Genomic DNA, 26,199 nt, shown 5'->3' on the forward strand with positions numbered 1-26,199 from the left:
ATACATGACATTACTTATCCTGTACTGATCCTGGGTTACATCCTGTATTATACCCCAGAGCTGCACTCACTATTCTGCTGCTGGTGCAGTCACTGTGTACATACATGACATTACTTATCCTGTACTGATCCTGAGTTACATCCTGTATTATACCCCAGAGCTGCACTCACTATTCTGCTGCTGGTGCAGTCACTGTGTACATACATGACATTACTTATCCTGTACTGATCCTGAGTTACATCCTGTATTATACCCCAGAGCTGCACTCACTATTCTGCTGCTGGTGCAGTCACTGTGTACATACATGACATTACTTATCCTGTACTGATCCTGAGTTACATCCTGTATTATACCCCAGAGCTGCACTCACTATTCTGCTGGTGCAGTCACTGTGTACATACATGACATTACTTATCCTGTACTGATCCTGAGTTACATCCTGTATTATACTCCAGAGCTGCACTCACTATTCTGCTGCTTGTGCACTCACTGTGTACATACATGACATTACTTATCCTGTACTGATCCTGAGTTACAACCTGTATTATACTCCAGAGCTGCACTCACTATTCTGCTGCTGGTGCAGTCACTGTGTACATACATGACATTACTTATCCTGTACTGATCCTGAGTTACATCCTGTATTATACCCCAGAGCTGCACTCACTATTCTGCTGCTGGAGCAGTCACTGTGTACATACATGACATTACTTATCCTGTACTGATCCTGAGTTACATCCTGTATTATACTCCAGAGCTGCACTCACTATTCTGCTGCTGGTGCAGTCACTGTGTACATACATGACATTACTTATCCTGTACTGATCCTGAGTTACATTCTGTATTATACCCCAGAGCTGCACTCACTATTCTGCTGCTGGTGCAGTCACTGTGTACATACATGACATTACTTATCCTGTACTGATCCTGAGTTACATTCTGTATTATACCCTAGAGCTGCACTCACTATTCTGCTGCTGGTGCAGTCACTGTGTACATACATGACATTACTTATCCTGTACTGATCCTGAGTTACATCGTGTATTATACCCCAGAGCTACACTCACTATTCTGCTACTGGTGCAGTCACTGTGTACATACATGACATTACTTATCCTGTACTGATCCTGAGTTACATCCTGTATTATACCCCAGAGCTGCACTCACTATTCTGCTGCTGGTGCAGTCACTGTGTACATACATGACATTACTTATCCTGTACTGATCCTGAGTTACATCGTGTATTATACCCCAGAGCTGCACTCACTATTCTGCTGCTGGTGCAGTCACTGTGTACATACATGACATTACTTATCCTGTACTGATCCTGGGTTACATCCTGTATTATACCCCAGAGCTGCACTCACTATTCTGCTGCTGGTGCAGTCACTGTGTACATACATGACATTACTTATCCTGTACTGATCCTGAGTTACATCCTGTATTATACCCCAGAGCTGCACTCACTATTCTGCTGCTGGTGCAGTCACTGTGTACATACATGACATTACTTATCCTGTACTGATCCTGAGTTACATCCTCTATTATACTCCAGAGCTGCACTCACTATTCTGCTACTGGTGCAGTCACTGTGTACATACATGACATTACTTATCCTGTACTGATCCTGAGTTACATCCTGTATTATACTCCAGAGCTGCACTCACTATTCTGCTGCTGGTGCAGTCACTGTGTACATACATGACATTACTTATCCTGTACTGATCCTGGGTTACATCCTGTATTATACCCCAGAGCTGCACTCACTATTCTGCTGGTGGTGCAGTCACTGTGTACATACATGACATTACTTATCCTGTACTGATCCTGAGTTACATCCTGTATTATACTCCAGAGCTGCACTCACTATTCTGCTGCTGGTGCAGTCACTGTGTACATACATGACATTGCTTATCCTGTACTGATCCTGAGTTACATTCTGTATTATACCCCAGAGCTGCACTCAGTATTCTGCTACTGGTGCAGTCACTGTGTACATACATGACATTACTTATCCTGTACTGATCCTGAGTTACATCCTGTATTATACCCCAGAGCTGCACTCACTATTCTGCTGCTGGTGCAGTCACTGTGTACATACATGACATTACTTATCCTGTACTGATCCTGAGTTACATCATGTATTATACTCCAGAGCTGCACTCACTATTCTGCTGCTGGTGTAGTCACTGTGTACATACATGACATTACTTATCCTGTACTGATCCTGAGTTACATCCTGTATTATACCCCAGAGCTGCACTCACTATTCTGCTGCTGGTGCAGTCACTGTGTACATACATGACATTACTTATCCTGTACTGATCCTGAGTTACATCCTGTATTATACCCCAGAGCTGCACTCACTATTCTGCTGCTGGTGCAGTCACTGTGTACATACATGACATTACTTATCCTGTACTGATCCTGAGTTACATCCTGTATTATACCCCAGAGCTGCACTCACTATTCTGCTGCTGGTGCAGTCACTGTGTACATACATGACATTACTTATCCTGTACTGATCCTGAGTTACATCCTGTATTATACCCCAGAGCTGCACTCACTATTCTGCTGCTGGTGCAGTCACTGTGTACATACATGACATTACTTATCCTGTACTGATCCTGAGTTACATCCTGTATTATACCCCAGAGCTGCACTCACTATAACGTGGGGATTTCCAGTTCTGTAAGACCTGTTTCTTCCTCAGCAATGGGTTGGTCAAGAGTAAGAAGAGTTGCACAGTAAGCAAGTCTTGTTCCTGCTGGTATGTGGCGGTGTTATGTGAAGTATAAAGCGGTTTGCAGTATTATACACACAACTGCAGATCCTTTCTTAAAGGCATCTTTTCAGCAATCTGTAGTGGTGAGTTCACAATATTTCTCTGTGGTGGGAGGATTCATAAGGTAGGTACTGCTGTGTTTTAACCCTTCCCCTGGCTATGGGCTCTTTTTACTCAGGAAGGACAACCCCTTTAACCAAGGCCACTTTTCTTTCTCTCTTATTAGCATTCACATTACAATGATAGAGAATGTGTGACTTCTCCCGCTGTAGTGTTAGGTTAGTTGTCATCTTGCAGATCCTTCTGCTATCTCCCCGCACTCTCATTGTAGAAATCGTGTCCCAGATTTTACAGAACTTCACACACAACTCATTCGACACTTGCGTATATGGGTTACGGTGGCAATCACACACACGGTTCTGGTTCTAGCAGGTATTTTTCTTTGTCACAAGTGTTTAGCTGGAGGATAATGTTTACTGATGCTGAGACACTGTTTGTACTCTGAGTTTGTATAACCCTCTATATATCACACAGACTGTGCATCCAGCTGCTAGGGTATATGTTATACTGAACACTGATTACATTATACAATACTGCCCCCTATGTACAGGAATATAACTACTATAATACTGCCCCCTGTGTACAGGAATATAACTACTATAATACTGCCCCGTTTGTACAAGAATATAACTACTATAATACTGCCCCCTATGTACAAGAATATAACTACTATAATACTGCCCCCTATGTACAAGAATATAACTACTATAATACTGCCCCCTATGTACAGGAATATAACTACTATAATTCTGCCCCCTATGTACAGGAATATATCTACTATAATACTGCCCCCTATGTACAGGAATATAACTACTATAATACTGCCCCCTATGTACAGGAATATAACTACTATAATACTGCCCCCTATGTACAGGTATATAACTACTATAATACTGCCCCCTATGTACAAGAATATAACTACTATAATACTGCCCCCTATGTACAAGAATATAACTACTATAATACTGCCCCCTATGTACAAGAATATAACTACTATAATACTGCCTCCTATGTACAGGAATATAACTACTATAATACTGCTCCCTATGTACAGGAATATAACTACTATAATACTGCCCCCTATGTACAGGAATATAACTACTATAATACTGCCCCCTATGTACAAGAATATAACTACTATAATACTGCCCCCTATGTACAAGAATATAACTACTATAATACTGCCCCCTATGTACAAGAATATAACTACTATAATACTGCCCCTATGTACAAGAATATAACTACTATAACACTGCCCCCTATGTACAGGAATATAACTACTATAATACTGCTCCCTATGTACAGGAATATAACTACTATAATACTGCCCCCTATGTACAAGAATATAACTACTATAATACTGCCCCCTATGTACAAGAATATAACTACTATAATACTGCCCCCTATGTACAAGAATATAACTACTATAATACTGCCCCCTATGTACAGGAATATAACTACTATAATGAAGAAAAAAAGCAGAAAGCTTGGGTGTCAGCTCACCTGTTCCGCAGCTAATAGGAAAAATGCCGTGCAACGATGAGAAGTCCGGTCCGGTCCCGGAGACCAAGGGTATATGCAGGAGGAAAAAAGGGGGGGTATCATCGGCAACAGGCAGGTGAAGTAAAAAATCCAATCTTTATTTCCAAAACATGATTAAAAAGTGATCACTGGGGAGAGAAAAATGGTTACGCGTTTCGGACCAGGGAATAGAGGTCCTTATTCATACCTGTATTTCATCTAGTGTGAGCTGGCTTTATGGAGAGGAGGAAACACGTCAGTGTGGAGAGACCTCCCTCCTAGCAAAGTTCACACAGGTGGAGACAAATTAGCAACAATGGGGAAAAGAGAAACAGAAAGGAACACAGGCAAGGAAACACAAAAAACGAAACAAAATTCAGCAAAAAAAGGAGATATGAATAGGAAATGACAAGTAAAAATATATAAATGCAGGTGTATGTCACATAATTAATAAATATAAAGTAGGTCACTTTTGAAATTTAAACCTGCAGGATGCCGGGTGTTAAGGGTGAGAATCCATTTTGCTTCCTTCATATGGAGTTTTTTAACTCTATCACCTCCTCTCTTATTTACGGGAACATAATCGAACCCAAATGAATTTATTTTCTACCATCTGCGATGTTAACAAATTTGTCCGTTTGTTAACTGTTAAAAGACATTTTCTTTCTAGTACTGATCCTTCCTGTCGAGATCCGGATCCTGTTTCTCCCACTATACTAAATGAATATGGCAATAATACTTTTCAACTGTCATCCTCTTTTCAAGAACAACTTTCTTTATTGGACCTTATTGATTTACAACGTCTGTCCCACCATAATCTTGCCACCACCAAACCCATTACAGAAACTTCCGACACCATTAAAATACGAAATTCTTCCTTTTACCCAGTACATTCTCGGACACCTGTCATGGATTTATTTCAGGAAGCAGTGGAACAAGACTTATTATCTCTCCATGAAAAAAGTTTATCCACTTTTTCTAATCTAACCCAAAATCACCATCGTGCGATCCACTCTCTGAAGAATAACCCTTACATTATTATCCGTCCCTCGGATAAAGGTGGCAACATCACCATTCTTGATAAAGAACTATACCGACAGCAAGCATACAATATGCTTAAAGATTCTACCACTTATCGACCACTTTCATCTGATCCCACCGACCTTTTCTTGAAAGAAATGCAAAAACTCATCGCTGATGGCCTTCACTTGGGTTTCTTTAACAAACGCACTGCAGAATACCTAGTCCCAGAAACTTCCACATGCCCAAACTTCTATTTACTTCCGAAAACGCATAAAACCGGTTTTCCTCCACCATTTCGCCCCATTGTCTCCTGTACAAATTCATTCATGGAAAGACTCGGACAATGGCTTGATAATCTACTTCAACCTCTGGTTACAAGACTCCCTGGCTATATTCAAGATACCAAGACTCTTCTCGCAGCTGTCAATCAAATACACTGGACTGACACAGACTCCTGGGTATCTTGCGACGTCACCGCTCTCTACACCTGCATACCACATCATCTTGCATCCATGGCCATCGCATACCATCTTGATAAATACAGTTCATATGCCGTTAATCTTCAAGAATATATCGTCACAGTACTTTCCTTTTTGTTACATCATAATTTTTTTATGTTTGACGATCACTTCTTTTTACAGATCTCCGGATGCCCAATGGGTGCTCGTTTCTCCCCCTCCCTCGCCAACCTCTACATGGCGTTTTGGGAGGAAAAATATTTGCTTCATTGCTCTAACCCTTTTGCCTGCAGTATCAAATGGTACGGGAGGTATATCGACGACTGTCTCCTGGTGTGGTCTTCACACCGGGAGACAGTCGTCGACTTCATCACTTACCTCAATCAGAACGATTTAAATCTTCAATTCACTTTTGAATATGGGGGCCCCTCCATCTCTTTTCTCGATATTACTTTGACTGGTGATCCAGAACACACTACAATCCACACCAGTTTATATCGTAAACCTAACTGTGGTAATACCACCCTTAGAGCGGAGAGTTGTCACCCCCGCCATACCACCCGTAACTTACCCATCGGAGAATTTATCCGTGCTAAACGAGCCTCGTCCACTGACACAGCATATAGAGCTGAATGTTCCATTGTTACCAAACGGCTCATAAATAGGGGTTATACACATGCGTGTTGTGAACGTGCCAAACGCATTGTGGACACTCACCCCCGCACCCACTATCTTCTCCCTAAACCTATCAAAAAGCAGGCTTCATCAAAACCCACCTTCAGTACTTCCTACTCATCTCAATATACGGCAATTTCAGCCATTATTAACAAACATTTACCGATACTCGAAACTGACATTTTTTTGAAAAAAATTCTTTCAGACGGCATTATGTGCGTGTCCCGCCGGGCCCCCACCTTAGCCACCATGCTATCTCCCAACATTTTTAGCAATCCTAATATTACCTCTACATGGCTAAGTTACAAAGGCAGCTTTTGCTGCGGAGGAGCCAGATGCAATATTTGCAAATTCATGCACAAGACATCTTCTTTTGTCTCCACTGCCAATGGTAAACTTTTTAAAATATTCAGACACATGAATTGTGAAAGCACTTTCATCATTTACCTGGCAGAATGTACCACATGTGCCCTCCAATACGTGGGATGCACCTGTAGAAAACTTAAGGACCGCCTATCGGAGCACATAACTGGTGCAAACCCACGTACCATATCTAGCACTCGTAATATCACTGGTTTATCCAAACATTTCCGGGACCACCACTCCGGCAACATGTCTAGTCTTAAAGTTACAGCCATCGATTATGTTCCCGTAAATAAGAGAGGAGGTGATAGAGTTAAAAAACTCCATATGAAGGAAGCAAAATGGATTCTCACCCTTAACACCCGGCATCCTGCAGGTTTAAATTTCAAAAGTGACCTACTTTATATTTATTAATTATGTGACATACACCTGCATTTATATATTTTTACTTGTCATTTCCTATTCATATCTCCTTTTTTTGCTGAATTTTGTTTCGTTTTTTGTGTTTCCTTGCCTGTGTTCCTTTCTGTTTCTCTTTTCCCCATTGTTGCTAATTTGTCTCCACCTGTGTGAACTTTGCTAGGAGGGAGGTCTCTCCACACTGACGTGTTTCCTCCTCTCCATAAAGCCAGCTCACACTAGATGAAATACAGGTATGAATAAGGACCTCTATTCCCTGGTCCGAAACGCGTAACCATTTTTCTCTCCCCAGTGATCACTTTTTAATCATGTTTTGGAAATAAAGATTGGATTTTTTACTTCACCTGCCTGTTGCCGATGATACCCCCCCTTTTTTCCTCCTGCATAACTACTATAATACTGCCCCCTATGTACAGGGATATAACTACTATTATACTGCCCCCTATGTACAGGAATATAACTACTATTATACTGCCCTCTATGTACAGGAATATAACTACTATAATACTGCCCCCTATGTACAGGAATATAACTACTATAATACTGCCCCCTATGTACAGGAATATAACTACTATAATGCTGCCCCCTATGTACAAGAATATAACTACTATAATACTGCCCCCTATGTACAGGAATATAACTGCTATAATACTGCCCCCTATGTACAAGAATATAACTACTATAATACTGCCCCCTATGTACAAGAATATAACTACTATAATACTGCCCCCTATGTACAAGAATATAACTACTATAATACTGCCCCCTATGTACAGGAATATAACTACTATAATACTGCCCCCTATGTACAGGAATATAACTACTATAATACTGCTTCCTATGTACAAGAATATAACTACTATAATACTGCCCCCTATGTACAGGGATATAACTACTATAATACTGCCCCCTATGTACAAGGATATAACTATTATAATACTGCCCCCTATGTACAAGAATATTACTACTATAATACTGCCCCCTATGTACAAGAATATAACTACTATAATACTGCCCCCTATGTACAAGAATATAACTACTATAAACCTGCCCCCTATGTACAAGAACATATCTACTATAATACTGCCCCCTATGTACAAGGATATAACTATTATAATACTGCCCCCTATGTACAAGAATATTACTACTATAATACTGCCCCCTATGTACAGGGATATAACTACTATAATACTGCCCCCTATGTACAAGGATATAACTATTATAATACTGCCCCCTATGTACAAGAATATAACTACTATAATACTGCCCCCTATGTACAGGAATATAACTACTATAATACTGCCCCCTATGTACAAGAATATATCTACTATAATACTGCCCCCTATGTACAAGAATATAACTACTATAATACTGCCCCCTATGTACAAGAATATAACTACTATAATACTGCCCCCTATGTACAAGAATATATCTACTATAATACTGCCCCCTATGTACAAGAATATAACTACTATAATACTGCCCCCTATGTACAAGAATATAACTACTATAATACTGCCCCCTATGTACAAGAATATAACTACTATAATACTGCCCCCTATGTACAGGAATATAACTACTATAATACTGCCCCCTATGTACAGGAATATAACTACTATAATACTGCTTCCTATGTACAAGAATATAACTACTATAATACTGCCCCCTATGTACAGGGATATAACTACTATAATACTGCCCCCTATGTACAAGGATATAACTATTATAATACTGCCCCCTATGTACAAGAATATTACTACTATAATACTGCCCCCTATGTACAAGAATATAACTACTATAATACTGCCCCCTATGTACAAGAATATAACTACTATAAACCTGCCCCCTATGTACAAGAATATAACTACTATAATACTGCCCCCTATGTACAAGAATATATCTACTATAATACTGCCCCCTATGTACAAGGATATAACTATTATAATACTGCCCCCTATGTACAAGAATATTACTACTATAATACTGCCCCCTATGTACAGGGATATAACTACTATAATACTGCCCCCTATGTACAAGGATATAACTATTATAATACTGCCCCCTATGTACAAGAATATAACTACTATAATACTGCCCCCTATGTACAGGAATATAACTACTATAATACTGCCCCCTATGTACAAGAATATATCTACTATAATACTGCCCCCTATGTACAAGAATATAACTACTATAATACTGCCCCCTATGTACAGGGATATAACTACTATAATACTGCTCCTATGTACATGATTTGTGGTTGTGCTCTTGTATTCATGTGCTCTGGTGTCTTATGTTCTCTCCTGTAGGAGGACAGCGGGTCCTGCTGCTTGTATGTGACAGCCGTACACCTCCCAAGATGAACGTTACCAAGGGTGGCCTGGTCCTTTTTTCTGCCAATTCCAATGCCTCCTGCGTAGAGCTGGCCAAGAAGATTGGAGAGTACGTATGCTGCGGCTGCTGCGGGGACGTGATGTGCTGTCGTTGTGTCTGACCTTCGGCTTGATGTTGTTCTCCCGCTGCTTTTGGCTGGGGTTAATCTCTTCCCATACATTGTGACTTGTCATTGGTGACGAGTTTGTTAGTAATTCCTGCTACATAATCAAATGTTTTCTGTCAGCGCCTGACACAGACATCAGACATCGCTTCATTGCCTCTGATTGCTTGCGGACCATGCACTGCCTTTTCTTAAAGGGCTTGTCGCCCTGGTGGCATTGGTGGCACTACCCCTTTAAGATTTCCTCTTGTGCCCACCCTGGTTACTTTGTATTGCTGGATGTCTTACCTGTGTGGTTGGAGCTGGATCTAAGCCTCTTACCCGGGTTTTGTTTGCTTACCTTTTACAGACGCCTCGGGGTTGAGCTCGGCAAAGTCCTGGTTTACCAGGAACCAAACAGAGGTAAGGATTTGGGTTCTCGCCCTGTGTGCCCATGCAACCTGCTCTTGTATTTTACATTTTGCAGGAATTTTGAGAAGGATTGCGGCTTCTCCAAGTGCACTGGGGATGTGTCCTCACACTGCTGTGACCTGTGCTATCTGCACTGCTTCACAACCCTGCTATGAGTTGAAGATGTTGTAAGCTGTTCGGTTTGCACAGCAGTCACACATTGCAGAGGGTTAGAGGTTGTGATGGAGTTCATGGCAGAGAGCTCAGAGCACAGCAGGGTTTGGAGACTTCCTCTTGTCCTGCCAACATGCACATCTCTCCAGGGACTATACTAATACTGGCTGCAACATGCTGCCTTCCTTGGGCTGCATTCACATGAACGTGTGCCCCCTGTACCGTACCACAGCGGGCACACAATAGAGCACTGGAGAGGAGGAGGGGGATGATCGCTGCTCACCCATTCCCCTCTCCGTAGTGATGTATGGAGCACGGCACCGTATTCCAGGGAAAGATGGGACATGTCCTATCTTTCTCCTGGCTTTGGGATGGTACAGTGCCGCACGTGTGCTGCATCGTACCGTTACTGTACAGCGCCGTGCGCCCATTGCTGTCTATGGGGGATGTATATATAGTGTATACACGTCAGCCGCATATATACATCCCCTATACGGCCGTGTGAATGTAGCCTTTTACTGTGTTGCCTGCAGGTCCTTAGTAAAGGGTAAAGGGGCGTAGTTCTGTATCTACAATCCCTTCATTCATAACACTATAGGGCACATAGCTCTGCATAGCGGAACAGTCACGCTTCATCCCAATGTGTGGAACGTTCTGGAAAGTCACATGAAACGTATGAAGCCATTAGGCGGCGGATAATCAATATGTAATAGCAGCGCTGAGCGGCCGTGTCCTGGAGTCACCTAACGAGCAGCTGTCTTGTCGGGTATTTTTAATTTCTATAACGAGGCTGATGGCCGTGCTCATTAGTTAATGAACATTAATCTGCGCGTCTCCTGCAGCACATCGCTCCTCATCTCTTCTGCAGGGTTCAGCCTTGCTGTGATATCCACATAATTGGGTCTTGGGTCTCCTGACCTTCAGGATAGCATTGCCTCCAGTGGAGAGATGTTGTGTCTGTGCGGCACTAATCTCCCTGCAAGGGCTAGGACTGCTTCTGTTGTCATTGTACAGGGCCTGCTCACCAAATTTGTTGGAAATTATTATTAAAAGTTTTTTTTTTTTTTTTTTAATAGAAAAAAAACCTAAAGTGTACAACTTTGATTTTGAATGGGGAGGTGGTTGCTAGAGGTTAGAGATTAACTGGCCTCTGCTCTCACCAGTGCATCCATAGATGAAATCCTATTCTGGCAGCTGTCATCCACAAGGGCCTCCAGAGAGGTGGAAATATAGTTTAATTTTAAAGTTTAGTTTTTCTTATTCTGGGAAATCACTTTTTTGTTAACTGATGGATTCCTGCAGCCGACACTAGAGGGCGCATACAACACGCTACTTTATGACAGAGTTCAGCGTCCAAGCCGTATGCGGATGAGCGCCCTCTAGTGGTGGCAAATATTCAAATTTGTTTTAAGGATATCTACCATAAAAATCTTCCATGATAAACCAGGGAGACTCACTCATAGCTGTAGACACCATGACTGTGGTGATCTTCTTATTTTTGGAGGCCATGGATAACGCATATAAGAAGACTAGTACAGTCACGGTGCCAGGAACTATGTGTATTTGTCCCTGGTTTATCATAATTGATTTTCATGGTAGATTTCGGCCTACACACAGAGCTAACAGTTCAGCGTTGACCAAAAGTCGTAACATCGTAACCACAGCTGTGAAGGGGTTTAATGGGAGGGATCAGAGATTCTGAAACCCAAAAATAATTTGTATATATTACTCGGTTCTGCAAAAGATCTTGTTTTAATATGTATGCAAATTAGGCACTTGTGTTTCTGGGGTGTTTCTTTAACAACACAACCACCATTTTTACAATCTGTCTTCCTCTTGTCACTCTGTGGAAACGGACCAGTGTGTTAGTCAGGTCCCGTGAAGAGAGGACAGTGCAGTGGATGGGGGAGCCTTAGCTAGCATCATAGAGAAATATGATTTAAAGAGTCCCTGTCTGCTGCGCAGGTAGATGTGGGCTCTTTGGATCTTTATATCCTTATGATGCAAGGATTCCCTTCTGTGGGATCTAACCAGCACACAGGTCTGTTTACACGGATGTTTGCAGGGCTCCTAACTTGTGAATCCTATAGACTAGGTGGGAAGGGACACAGGTACGAGACCAAGGGAAGATATGGATAAGTTCCTTAGATACAAAGAAGGTTTCCTTATACATTTTTATCATTTGTATAATTATACATTTTAATATAATTGTAAGATGAGGGAAATAGAGGCTTGGTGCCACCACCCATAAACCGTTTTATCGACCGTATCTATATCGAGTTTGGTAAAAACCAAGGTGAAGGTCCCCCCCCCCCCCCCACACTTTTTTTTTTCTTTTTTTATTTCACTTTTTCTAATCCCCAGAGACCCGCGTTCAGATTCAAGAGTCGGTGCGAGGGAAGGACGTTTTTATCATACAGACGGTCTCCAAGTAAGTGATTGCTTTGAGCCGGACCTTCGCTTACATTTTCCTCCGAGGCAGCAAGAGTTAATATTTCGCAAGGAACTTGGCCCGAAAGGATTGCGAATAATATCAGAAATGAGCTCACGCCACGAAGACGCCGCGTACTAATAATTCATCCTTACTGCACCCATCCTGCCTTATATAGGGATCATCACCAGTGGGAGGGGGCTGTTCTTGTATTCCACATGCAACAAGACCTTACCTCTGTAGTGTTGCCATAATGGTAGATGTAGAGCTTCCCCATGCATTAGACTGTCCTAAGCAGGGGTAGTCGCTATGGGCACGGCGTCGCAGCCTGTGGATTGTCGATATTGCCACTGGTGGAGCATTCCTATAGACACTTTGGTAGATATGTACGCCCGTGTACTCTTGCATATTAGATGCCATCTTCGTATAACAGTGAGTGATCCGTGACATTCATTGTACTATACCTTCCTTGTCTACAGGGATGTGAACACGACAATCATGGAACTTCTCATCATGGTGTACGCCTGCCGGACCTCCTGTGCTAAGACCATAAGTGGTGTCATCCCTTACTTTCCATACAGCAAGCAGTGCAAGATGAGGAAAAGAGGATCCATCGTCTCCAAGCTCCTAGCCTCTATGATGTGCAAAGCTGGTAAGAGCAAAACCCAAAATGCTGATACAGGTAGTTCCCGACTTAAAACATCCGACATATAGGCAGCCCCTAGTTACAGACAGACCTCTCTGCCCACTGTGACCTCTGGTGAAGCTCTCTGGATGCTTTACTTTAGTCCCAGGCTGTAATGATCAGCTGTAAAGAGTCTGTAATGAAGTTTTTATTGATAATCCTTGTACTGATGATGGCACAAAAATTTTAAAATCCCATGTTCAGTGACCCAAAAAGATTTTTGTCTGCAGCGACAATTATAAAATGTGCCAGTTCTGACTTGCATACAAATTCAACTTAAGAACAAACCTAAAGAACCTATATTTTGTAGGTCGCCTGGGGACTGCCTGTATTTTATAGGACCGGCATCCATCTGGATAAACCAAGTCACTGGTGTTCTCAGGACGCCGTCCACCAATTGAACCTTTCTTGTTATCCACAGCAAAGGATAACATGCTGATCAGCGAGGTCTCTGACTAGGTAAAGAGGACCTTTCACCACCTCGGCACCTGTGGTGGCTCCTTCAGGGATACACGGGCACTCAGTCTTCTTTCTAGCGCCCATAGTTGTTGAGCTATCGGTCCAGACAGCTGACCAGTGTACCCTGATAATCTAAGCACCCAGCATCTCCTAGCAAAAAGGGATCATGAAGTGTCTGCTTAGAGAGTGACCGTCATTGAGGTATAGGAGCTAAAACGGCAATAAAACTGAAAAGGGCTTACGTTTTAACCCCCTATAGATGTTTACACAAAGATAATTTTAAGAAATTTCTTTCATGGGCAAACCCCTTAATTATTAGGACGTATGCTCCACTACCTTCCATTCCATTGGCACCCTGCACCCTGAGCCTTCGGATAGAGGATGACACTGAAAGATAAGACAAAGGGATTCATGCTGATACAGAAGGATTTTTGGTTTCCTTTCGTGGTTAGTCTTCCTGGAAATCTGGTTAAGCGCTATGATGGCCATAGGGAATACCACTGTGTTCCCTCCGTGTCAGTGCGAGGACTGTGACATCTATAGCAGCTCTACACTGTGAGGACCCTTACACACATTTCGTATCTCTTCTTTCTGGACCCTCATGATTATTCATTGAATATTGGGATCATTGCCGTAAAACCTTTCTGCCTTAGGGGTCGTTTTGCTGGAGTGCGGTGGATCTGATTACGTATAATGGTTCCCTCCCAGCCACTCGCTGCTTTCTAGGAGACTGACACCGTTTTCTCCCTTTCCAGTAGCTTCCATATCCACGTAGCTCGCCCCAGCATCACGTCTGGAGGCATTACAAGTAGACCTGTGGGATTTCTTCCGTCATCCTCTGTAGAGAAATCCATTAGCCTGTGTTTATTTGATCGCTCTATCCTCTGTATAAACTTGGCTGCCCGTCTTCATGTAACTTAAGGTCGGGATTAAGCAAACAATTCAGCCGGCAGAAATCCAAGCTGCTGACTGATAACTCGGGAGGAGATGTGTCTAATCTCTGCTGATATGTTTTTACTAGGTTGTGTCTAAGTGTATACATGTTTGTCCCTACAGGTTTAACTCACTTCATCACCATGGACCTGCATCAGAAGGAAATTCAGGGCTTCTTCAATATCCCCGTGGACAATCTACGAGCGTCTCCTTTCCTCTTACAGTACATCCAGGAAGAGGTGAGACATGTCATTAGATTATATCAGCATACATCTAATTAATAGGTGCGGCCCAAGGTAACCTCTATCCTGTGGATAGCGGATACCTTGTTGGTCGCTGGTCGTCTATTTGATGGGATAAAGACTGCTGCTCGATGTGCCGTAACATCATATGGAGTATCCGTCCACACCTAGACCTTCCACTCCGTTCATTTGGGTTAATGGGTCCCTCATTGTTGTAAGGTCCCAGCGGTCAGACCCCAACAGATTACCAATGTTGCACATGATTCGGGATAACTTTGCAACCTGGTCCAACCCCTTACAAGACAAGGTTCACACTTGATGTATATGCTAAACAGAGATTCCCAATGTCCTCATATGAAATCTCCGCTTCCTGCAGTCACTGCTTGGGTGGTAAATTCTCTTCATGTACATACTGTGGACATAGCTCCCTAGTAGTAGCAGCAGGGAGCTGGAGAATCAATGCATCGGAGCTTCATAAAGTCATTTGGTAAAAAGCTCCTAATCAGAAAAATATTTATAACCTTTTGGCACTCTGTACTATTTGTCCCGCAGGATGGTGGAATACAAATAATTTCTTTTCAGTGTATCCAAGTTCATTATCCCATTGGAGGTTGTGCAATAGGATCTGTCTAGAATTATTGAAACGTAGCCATTTTCTTCCAGATACCGTCCCACAACTGCTCAGTGCTTGTCCGGTGGGAAATTGAGACCCCATTCACTTCACTAGAGCTGAGATGTAATACCAGGCACCACCTGTAGTCACAAGTGGTGCTGTTTTTGAGCAAATGCCAATTATGCATAACTATGATAAAAGGGTTTTCTGGGTCACAGATAGAGATGATCTATATCTACTATAGGTCATCAATATTAGATCTGTCAGGTGTGACACCCAGCACCCCACATCAGCTGTTTGAAGAGACTGCATTGTCAGACCTCAGAGAGTTGTGTGGCGTATGGGGATATTAAAACAGCCTATCCCAGGATCCCTCATACATGATGAATAGGTATCACACATGAGGAACGCTCTGTACCTTGCTGTTAATATCAGTTGTGACTGGCATTGTCTATTCCAAATGGCATCACGGCAGCGTAGCCTATACCTGGCCACAGTCAGACGATAGCCGGGCATCAGGATAAGCAAGTGCATTGTACAGGTCACTGTTTTTGGTGACCAGAGTCTGTTTCGGAGATGATAGATGATCTCTCTGCTGCGTAATTACAGCAGAGATATAGGAAGCCGTGCATGTTTAATGTCCTCGCTGGCACCGCCGGGGGCCGATCACGTTTCTGGCTGAACAATGAGCGCACATCTCATTTACTGCATGTAGGAGACTTGGCTGATGGGTGGAGGTGATATTCAGCGGCAGAAGTACGGATTGTCCTCCCATTACAGCAGTACACACTATGTCCCCCTGTGTACGGCCTGGTCTGTTTATCTTCCTGTTTGTTTTGGCGTTTAAACTTTACAATTTTGCTGTCAATAATACAAAATACAATCAATGTGAATGACCGTCCTGTCCATGATTATTTTATTTCTTAGCATTTGTTATGACGTGGCCAAATCATTCCCACTGAACATTATATGGACATCTTTATAAAACATAAGATAAGTATTTACAGAGCAACTACACTCATAACTGATATTAACATCAATGGAGCGGAGAACACAATTACCTTCTTTTATTAATATGATTTTGTATTACCATTACCTCTACTTTATTACACCTTTTAATAGTGTTTATGATCTGCAGGCTTTTTACACATTTCAGGTTCACAAAATAAGGTTTATCAGCACGGACTGCTCCATAGATGTTCCATATGGGCCAGTATGTTTTTATAGTACTGCCTCTTTATAATAGGGTAAAAGTACTATTATATATAATAACACTGCCCGCTATGTACAAGAATATAACTACTATAATACTGCCCCCTATGTACAAGAATATAACTACTATAATACTGCCCCCTATGTACAGGAATATAACTACTATAATACTGCCCCCTATGTACAAGAATATAACTACTATAATACTGCCCCCCTATGTACAGGAATATAACTACTATAATACTGCCTCCTATGTACAGGAATATAACTACTATAATACTGCCCCCTATGTACAGGGATATAACTACTATAATACTGCCCCCTATGTACAAGAATATAACCACTATAATACTGCCCCTATGTACAAGAATATAACTGCTATAATACTGCCCCTATGTACAAGAATATAACTACTATAATACTGCCCCCTATGTACAGGAATATAACTACTATAATACTGCCCCCTATGTACAGGAATATAACTACTATAATACTGCCCTATGTACAAGAATATAACTACTATAATACTGCCCCCTATGTACAAGAATATAACTACTATAATACTGCCCCCTATGTACAAGAATATAACTACTATAATACTGCCCCCTATGTACAGGGATATAACTACTATAATACTGCCCCATATGTACAAGAATATAACTACTATAATACTGCCCCCTATGTACAGGAATATAACTACTATAATACTGCCTCCTATGTACAAGAATATAACTACTATAATACTTCCCCCTATGTACAGGAATATAACTACTATAATACTGCCCCCTATGTACAAGAATATAACTACTATAATACTGCCCCCTATGTACAAGAATATAACCACTATAATACTGCCCCCTATGTACAGGAATATAACTACTATAATACTGTCCCCTATGTACAAGAATATAACTACTATAATACTGCCCCCTATGTACAGGAATATAACTACTATAATACTGCCCCCTATGTACAGGAATATAACTACTATAATACTGCCCCCTATGTACAGGAATATAACTACTATAATACTGCCCCCTATGTACAAGAATATAACTACTATAATACTGCCCCCTATGTACAGGGATATAACTACTATAATACTGCCCCCTATGTACTAGAATATAACTACTATAATACTGCCCCCTATGTACAGGGATATAACTACTATAATACTGCCCCCTATGTACAAGAATATAACTACTATAATACTGCCCCCTATGTACAGGAATATAACTACTATAATACTGCCCCCTATGTACAGGAATATAACTACTATAATACTGCCCCTATGTACAAGAATATAACTACTATAATACTGCCCCCTATGTACAGGGATATAACTACTATAATACTGCCCCCTATGTACAAGAATATAACTACTATAATACTGCCCCCTATGTACAGGGATATAACTACTATAATACTGCCCCCTATGTACAAGAATATAACTACTATAATACTGCCCCCTATGTACAGGGATATAACTACTATAATACTGCCCTTTATGTACAGGAATATAACTACTATAATACTGCCCCCTATGTACAGGAATATAACTACTATAATACTGCCCCCTATGTACAGGAATATAACTACTATAATACTGCCCCCTATGTACAAGAATATAACTACTATAATACTGCCCCCTATGTACAAGAATATAACTACTATAATACTTCCCCCTATGTACAGGAATATAACTACTATAATACTGCCCCCTATGTACAAGAATATAACTACTATAATACTGCCCCCTATGTACAAGAATATAACTACTATAATACTGCCCCCTATGTACAAGAATATAACTACTATAAAACTGCCCCCTATGTACAGGAATATAACTACTATAATACTGCCCCCTATGTACAGGAATATAACTACTATAAAACTGCCCCCTATGTACAGGAATATAACTACTATAATACTTCCCCCTATGTACAGGAATATAACTACTATAATACTGCCCCCTATGTACAAGAATATAACTACTATAATACTGCCCCTATGTACAGGGATATAACTACTATAATACTTCCCCCTATGTACAGGAATATAACTACTATAATACTGCCCCCTATGTACAGGAATATAACTACTATAATACTGCCCCCTATGTACAAGAATATAACTACTATAATACTGCCCCCTATGTACAAGAATATAACTACTATAATACTGCCCCCTATGTACAGGAATATAACTACTATAATACTGCCCCCTATGTACAGGAATATAACTACTATAATACTGCTCCCTATGTACAAGAATATAACTACTATAATACTGTCCCCTATGTACAGGAATATAACTACTATAATACTGTCCCCTATGTACAGGAATATAACTACTATAATACTGCCCCCTATGTACAAGAATATAACTACTATAATACTGCCCCTATGTACAAGAATATAACTACTATAATACTGCCCCCTATGTACAAGACTATAACTACTATAATACTGCCCCCTATGTACAGGAATATAACTACTATAATACTGCCCCCTATGTACAAGAATATAACTACTATAATACTGTCCCCTATGTACAGGAATATAACTACTATAATACTGCTCCCTATGTACAGGAATATAACTACTATAATACTGCCCCCTATGTACAGGAATATAACTACTATAATACTGCCCCCTATGTACAGGAATATAACTACTATAATACTGCCCCCTATGTACAAGAATATAACTACTATAATACTGCCCCTATGTACAAGAATATAACTACTATAATACTGCCCCTATGTACAAGAATATAACTACTATAATACTGCCCCCTATGTACAAGACTATAACTACTATAATACTGCCCCCTATGTACAGGAATATAACTACTATAATACTGCCCTCTATGTACAGGAATATAACTACTATAATACTGCCCCCTATGTACAGGAATATAACTACCGTACTTTGATATCATATTTTTGATGTACTGTTTTCAGCATGTATTGGAGAAGAATGTTCTCGGATAGTTGATTATGTTCCCTGCAGAAACTACCGCGGTATCTCCTTGGTGGACCTGGCTCTTTGCTTGCTGTAGATAAGGTGTTAATGAGACTCGGACAGATGAGTAAATTATAATTTTTCTTTTTTCTACACAGATTCCAGACTACAGAAATGCAGTTATTGTAGCTAAATCACCATCCTCTGCAAAAAGGTGAGGACATCTTCCCTCTTTCCTGAGCTCTTGTTTGTTATAAGGCAGAACCATAGCGATCCCTGCACAGGTTGCATTACCATTTAGTTCCACTGAGTGGCGTTGTAACAGAGCAGACAATGGAGCCTTAATATAAGGGAAGCTCCACCGTTGTGCTATGTGGGACTCTGCGTTGTACAGGTAGATGGGATGCACGTGCATATAACATGGATCAGGTCAGTGGGGCAGCACTATACTTGCAGTATATTCTTGCAGTCCGCTATCTTATACTCTGTGTCCGTCCCCCTTTTTAGAGCTCAGTCTTTTGCCGAAAGGTTACGGCTAGGCATCGCCGTTATCCACGGAGAAGCTCAGGATGCAGAATCCGACATGGTAGATGGAAGACATTCACCGCCAGCTGTCAAGAATATCGCTGCTGCCATTCACCCGTCATTGGAGATACCCTGTAAGTACAATGCGGCGGCACTCCATACAAACATGATGAATCTCTCATTCCCGTGCACCGCTGTGTCCAGGTCGTGTCAGGTTGGATGTGATTTATTTCAAGCCGAGATGCACGGACTGTGTGAGCGTGGAGTTTCCTCTCCTCCCTGGTGAACTTGATGTGAGGATACCTACCTGCTGTCTGTGTACATACTGCACGCCATATGTCTCCACCTGGAGATAACAAGGGCACATGATTGATTGGTCTGTCAGGGGCTCCACAACCCCAGCCCCTGGATAGGTTATAACTAGAGATGAGCGAACATGCTCGTCCGAGCTTGATGCTCGGTCGAGCATTAGGGTACTCGAAACTGCTCGTTGCTCGGACGAATACTTCGCCCGCTCGAGAAAATGGCAGCTCCCGCCGTTTTGCTTTTTGGCGGCCAGAAACAGAGCCAATCACAAGCCAGGAGACTCTGCACTCCACCCAGCATGACGTGGTACCCTTACACGTCGATAGCAGTGGTTGGCTGGCCAGATCAGGTGACCCTGGGATAGACTAGCCGCTGCCCGCGCTGCTCGGATCATTCTGTGTCTGGATGCCGCTAGGGAGAGAGCTGCTGCTGGTCAGGGACAGCGTTAGGGTGTTCTATTAGCTTACTGTTAGGCAGGAGTGATTCTCAAAGAACCCAACAGCCCTTCTTAGGGCTACAATAACGTTCTACTTTTTTTATTTTAATTTGCATCTTTTACCATTTTGTGAGGAATTAGCAGGGGGACTTGCTACCGCTGTGTTTAGCTCTTAGTGGCACACATATCCATAGCAAAGACCGAAGTGGGAAAATTCAGTAGGGGTTGGATTTCTATTAGGCAATAACTCAGTGTCATCTCATCTGGCATAGTAGTGTGCTTCCTTTGATACTTGGCTAGAAAATAGCCATAGGAGAATACAAATAGCTTCTTGAAGCCTACAGTAGCGTTCTATATATTTGATTTCTGGTTGATCTGCTGGTGGCTGTAGTTTCTGCAGTGCATGTACTTGCCAATTCTGAGCAATTTGTAGTGAGACTTGCGACCGCTGTGTTCTGCGCTTAGTGGCGCACATATCCATAGCAAAGGCTGAAGTGGGAAAATTCAGTAGGGGTTGGATTTCTATTAGGCACTAACTCAGTGTCATCTCATCTGGCATAGTAGTGTGCTTCCTTTGATACTTGGCTAGAAAATAGCCATAGCAATAGGATAGGATTGTTTGGTTCTAAAAACTCAAAAAAAAACAAAAAACACAAAAAAAAACAAAAAACACAAAAAAACACAAAAAAAAACAAAAAAAAGTAAAAAAAAAAAAAAAGTTAACTCTCATTTTAAAAATGTTTAACCCCAGGGCTAGGGGTAGAGGACGAGGGCGGGGACGTGGGCGTCCAACTACTGCAGGGGTCAGAGGCCGTGGTCCTGGGCGGGGTGAGACACCACCTGCTGATGAGGGAGCAGGGGAACGCCGCAGAGCTACACTCCCTAGGTTCATGTCTGAAGTTACTGGGACTCGTGGTAGAGCACTGTTGAGGCCAGAACAGTGCGAACAGGTGATGTCGTGGATTGCTGACAATGCTTCGAGCAATTTGTCCACCACCAGTCAGTCTTCCACGCAGTCCACCCATGTCACCGAAATCCCCACTCCTCCAGCTCCTGCACCTCAGCCTCCTCCCCCCCAGTCTGCCCCCTCCCAGGAAAATTTGCCATTTGAACCGGCATACTCTGAGGAACTGTTTTCTGGACCCTTCCCACAGTCACAAACCACTTGTCCGGTTGCTGCTGAGCAATTTTCCGATGCCCAGGTTTTCCACCAGTCACAGTCTGTGGGTGATGATGACCTTCTTGACGTAGTGGAAGTGTGTAAAGAGGTGTCCGACGATGAGGAGACACGGTTGTCAGACAGTGGGGAAGTTGTTGTCAGGGCAGGAAGTCCGAGGGGGGAGCAGACTGAGGGATCGGAGGATGATGAGGTGACAGACCCAAGCTGGGTTGAGAGGCCGGGTGAACACAGTGCTTCTGAGACGGAGGAGAGTCCTCGACCTGAACAGGTTGGAAGAGGCAGTGGTGGGGCCAGACGGAGAGGCAGGGCCAGAGCTGGTGCATCAGCGCCACTGTCAACTAGTGAAGCTCCCGTGGCGAGGGCTCTTGCGGCGAGGGCTAGATCTTCAGAAGTCTGGAGGTTCTTTAAGGAAACACCGGATGACCGACGGACTGTGGTGTGCAACATTTGCCAAACCAGGCTCAGCAGGGGTTCCACCACTACTAGCTTAACTACCACCAGTATGCGCAGGCATATGAATGCTAAGCACCCCACTCAGTGGCAACAAGCCCGTTCACCTCCGGCCGTGCACACCACTGCTCCTTCCCCTGTGTCAGCTGCTAGTCAGCCCCCTGCCCAGGACCCTGCCACAAAAACCCCATCGTCGCCTCCACGATCCTCCACAGCATCCACCAGCGTTCAGCTCTCCATACCCCAGACGCTGGAGCGGAAACGCAAATATAGTGCAACCCACCCGCACGCCCAAGCCCTTAATGTGCACATCTCCAGATTGCTTAGCCTGGAGATGCTGCCCTATAGGCTAGTAGAGACCGAGGCCTTTCGCAACCTCATGGCGGCGGCCGCCCCTCGGTATTCGGTCCCCAGCCGCCACTACTTTTCCCGATGTGCCGTCCCAGCCCTGCACCAGCACGTGTCAGACAACATCATCCGTGCCCTGACCAACGCCGTTTCTGACAAGGTCCACCTGACCACGGACACGTGGACGAGTGCTGCCGGGCAGGGCCACTATATATCGCTGACGGCACATTGGGTTAACTTGGTGGAGGCTGGGACCGAGTCTGACCCTGGGGCTGCTCATATACTGCCGACGCCGAGGATTGCGGGGCCTACCTCGGTCCAGGTGTTTCAGGCCTACTATGCCTCCTCCTCCTCCCACCCCTCCTCCACCTCCTCCTCCGAACTACCATCCGTGGGCACGGCGCCATCAGTCGGTAGCTCTAGGCACAGCAGCAGTGCCGTCGCTAAGCGACAGCAGGCGGTGCTCAAACTGCTGAGCCTAGGCAACAAAAGGCACACCGCCCAAGAGCTATTACAGGGCATCACGGCGCAGACTGATCTGTGGCTGGCACCGCTGAACCTCAAGCCGGGAATGGTTGTGTGTGACAACGGCCGTAACCTGGTGGCGGCTCTGCAACTCGGCAGACTGACACATGTGCCATGCCTGGCCCATGTGTTAAATCTGATAGTGCAGCGTTTCCTCAAGACATACCCCAATCTGTCTGATTTGCTCACGAAGGTGCGCCGCATCTGTGCGCATTTCAGGAAGTCCAGCCCAGATGCTGCCACTCTCAGGGCAGCGCAGCGCCGCCTCCAACTGCCCGCTCACCGACTGTTGTGCGACGTGCCCACGAGGTGGAATTCAACACTGACCATGTTATCCAGAGTTTACCAGCAGCGCAGAGCGATTGTAGACTGCCAGATGTCAACTTCCACCAGAACTGGTAGTCAGGTCAGTCAGCTTCCTCAAGTCTACAATGAGGAGTGGACGTGGATGTCTGATATCTGTCAGGTGCTGAGTAACTTTGAGGAGTCAACACAGATGGTCAGTGGCGATGCCGCCATCATCAGCCTCACCATCCCGCTGCTTGGCCTGTTGAAAAACTCTCTGGTAAGCATGAAGTCGGAAACTTTGCGCTCGTCACAAGAGACGGGGGAAGAATATTCCCTTGTTGATAGCCAAAGCACCCTTAGGTCTGTTTCTCAGCGCATATCAGAGGAGATGGAGGAGGATGAGGAGGAAGAGGAGGAGAATGTTGGCGAGACACAAGAGGGGACCATTGTTGAGTCCTTCACTGTTCAGCGTGTATGGGCAGAAGAAGAGGAGTTGGAGGAGTTGGAGGAGGAGGAAATGGACAGTCAGGCCAGTGAGGGGAGTGAATTCTTACGCGTTGGTACTCTGGCGCATATGGCAGATTTCATGCTAGGCTGCCTATCCCGTGACCCTCGCGTTCAAAGAATTTATTCCAGCACCGATTACTGGGTGTTCACTCTCCTGGACCCACGGTACAAGCAAAATCTTGCCACTCTCATCCCTGCAGAGGAAAGGAGTGTGAGAATGCATGAATACCAGCAGGCCCTGGTGCACAAGCTGAAACAGTATTTCCCTTCTGACAGCGCTAGCGGCAGAGTGCGTAGTTCTGCGGGACAAGTAGCGAGGGAGAGTAGGCGAGCAGGCAGCTTGTCCAGCACTGGCAAGGGTACGCTTTACAAGGCTTTTGCCAGCTTTATGTCACCCCAGCAAGACACTGTCACCTGTCCCCAGTCTCGGCAGAGTAGGGCTGATCTTTACAGAAAGATGGTGAGGGAGTACGTAGCTGACCATACCATCGTCCTAAATGATCACACAGCTCCCTACAACTACTGGGTTTCAAAGCTGGACATGTGGCACGAACTGGCGCTGTACGCCTTGGAGGTTCTTGCCTGCCCTGCCGCTAGCGTCTTGTCCGAGCGGGTTTTCAGTGCAGCTGGTGGCATCATCACCGATAAGCGTACACGCCTGTCGACTGACAGCGCTGACAGGCTGACGCTTATTAAGATGAATAAAGGCTGGATTTCTCAGAATTTCCAATCTCCACCAGGTGAAGGAAGCTCAACCTGAATAATTGATCCACTCCTCCTCCTCCTCATTTTCCTCCTTCTCCTCCTCTTTGTACAGTAAAGCAGAGGAAAATGGCTATTTTTTGACAGGGCCCACTGGCTCTTGCTATACTTCATGCATTTAATTTTTCTGGAGGGCCACCTACCCGGTCCTCTGTTTGAAACAATTTTTGTGAGTGCCACATACAGGCACTCAATCTATTCCATTTTTCTGGAGGGCCACCTACCCGGTCCTCTGGTTTGAACAATTTTTGGGACTGCCACATACAGGCACTCAATCTATTCCATTTTACTGGAGGGCCACCTACCTGCTCCTCTGGTTTGAAGAATTTTTGGGACTGCCACATACAGGCACTCAATCTATTCCATTTTACTGGAGGGCCACCTACCTGCTCCTCTGGTTTGAACAATTTTTGGGACTGCCACATACAGGCACTCAATCTATTCCATTTTACTGGAGGGCCACCTACCTGCTCCTCTGGTTTGAACAATTTTTGGGACTGCCACATACAGGCACTCAATCTATTCCATTTTACTGGAGGGCCACCTACCTGCTCCTCTGGTTTGAAGAATTTTTGGGACTGCCACATACAGGCACTCAATCTATTCCATTTTACTGGAGGGCCACCTACCTGCTCCTCTGGTTTGAAAAATGTTTGGGACTGCCACATACAGGCACTATCCAAATTAAATTGTCTCCATAGCAGCCTCCACACGTTGTCTCCATTGCTACCTCCAAAAGTCGTCCATATAGCTGCCTCCATACATCGTCCCTTTATCAAACGAGGTGTGTCAGGCAGAAATTTGGGTTGTTTTCATGGATTCCACATCAAAGTTGTTAACTTTGTCGCCACCCTGCTGTGTTATCCACAAAATATACTGGCAAACTTTTACCATTTAGGGATATTATTTCAGCGCTTCTTGCGCATCTGTTTACATTCCCCTCACCCGGCATATCCTAAACTTAT

General features: G+C 43.5%; 1 protein-coding gene across 2 annotated transcripts in view; it reads left to right on the forward strand.

Moving 5' to 3' along the window:
* PRPSAP2 (phosphoribosyl pyrophosphate synthetase associated protein 2) overlaps window positions 1–26,199 on the forward strand; it is a 51,487-nt gene that overhangs the window by 17,969 nt on the left and 7,319 nt on the right. Inside the window, exons 2-8 of one of the 2 annotated variants that reach the window (XM_072119910.1) lie at window positions 9,615–9,747; window positions 10,152–10,204; window positions 12,731–12,797; window positions 13,277–13,449; window positions 14,998–15,113; window positions 20,066–20,121; window positions 20,415–20,566. In XM_072119910.1, coding sequence (XP_071976011.1) covers window positions 9,665–9,747; window positions 10,152–10,204; window positions 12,731–12,797; window positions 13,277–13,449; window positions 14,998–15,113; window positions 20,066–20,121; window positions 20,415–20,566 — 700 coding nt within the window. In that variant the 5' untranslated portion in view covers window positions 9,615–9,664. Of the gene's footprint in view, window positions 1–9,614; window positions 9,748–10,151; window positions 10,205–12,730; window positions 12,798–13,276; window positions 13,450–14,997; window positions 15,114–20,065; window positions 20,122–20,414; window positions 20,567–26,199 lie in introns of those variants that run through there. The other variant, XM_072119911.1, reaches the window with a different exon arrangement.

This window comes from Engystomops pustulosus, chromosome 8 (assembly GCF_040894005.1).
Source record: "Engystomops pustulosus chromosome 8, aEngPut4.maternal, whole genome shotgun sequence".
Taxonomy (NCBI): domain Eukaryota; kingdom Metazoa; phylum Chordata; class Amphibia; order Anura; family Leptodactylidae; genus Engystomops; species Engystomops pustulosus.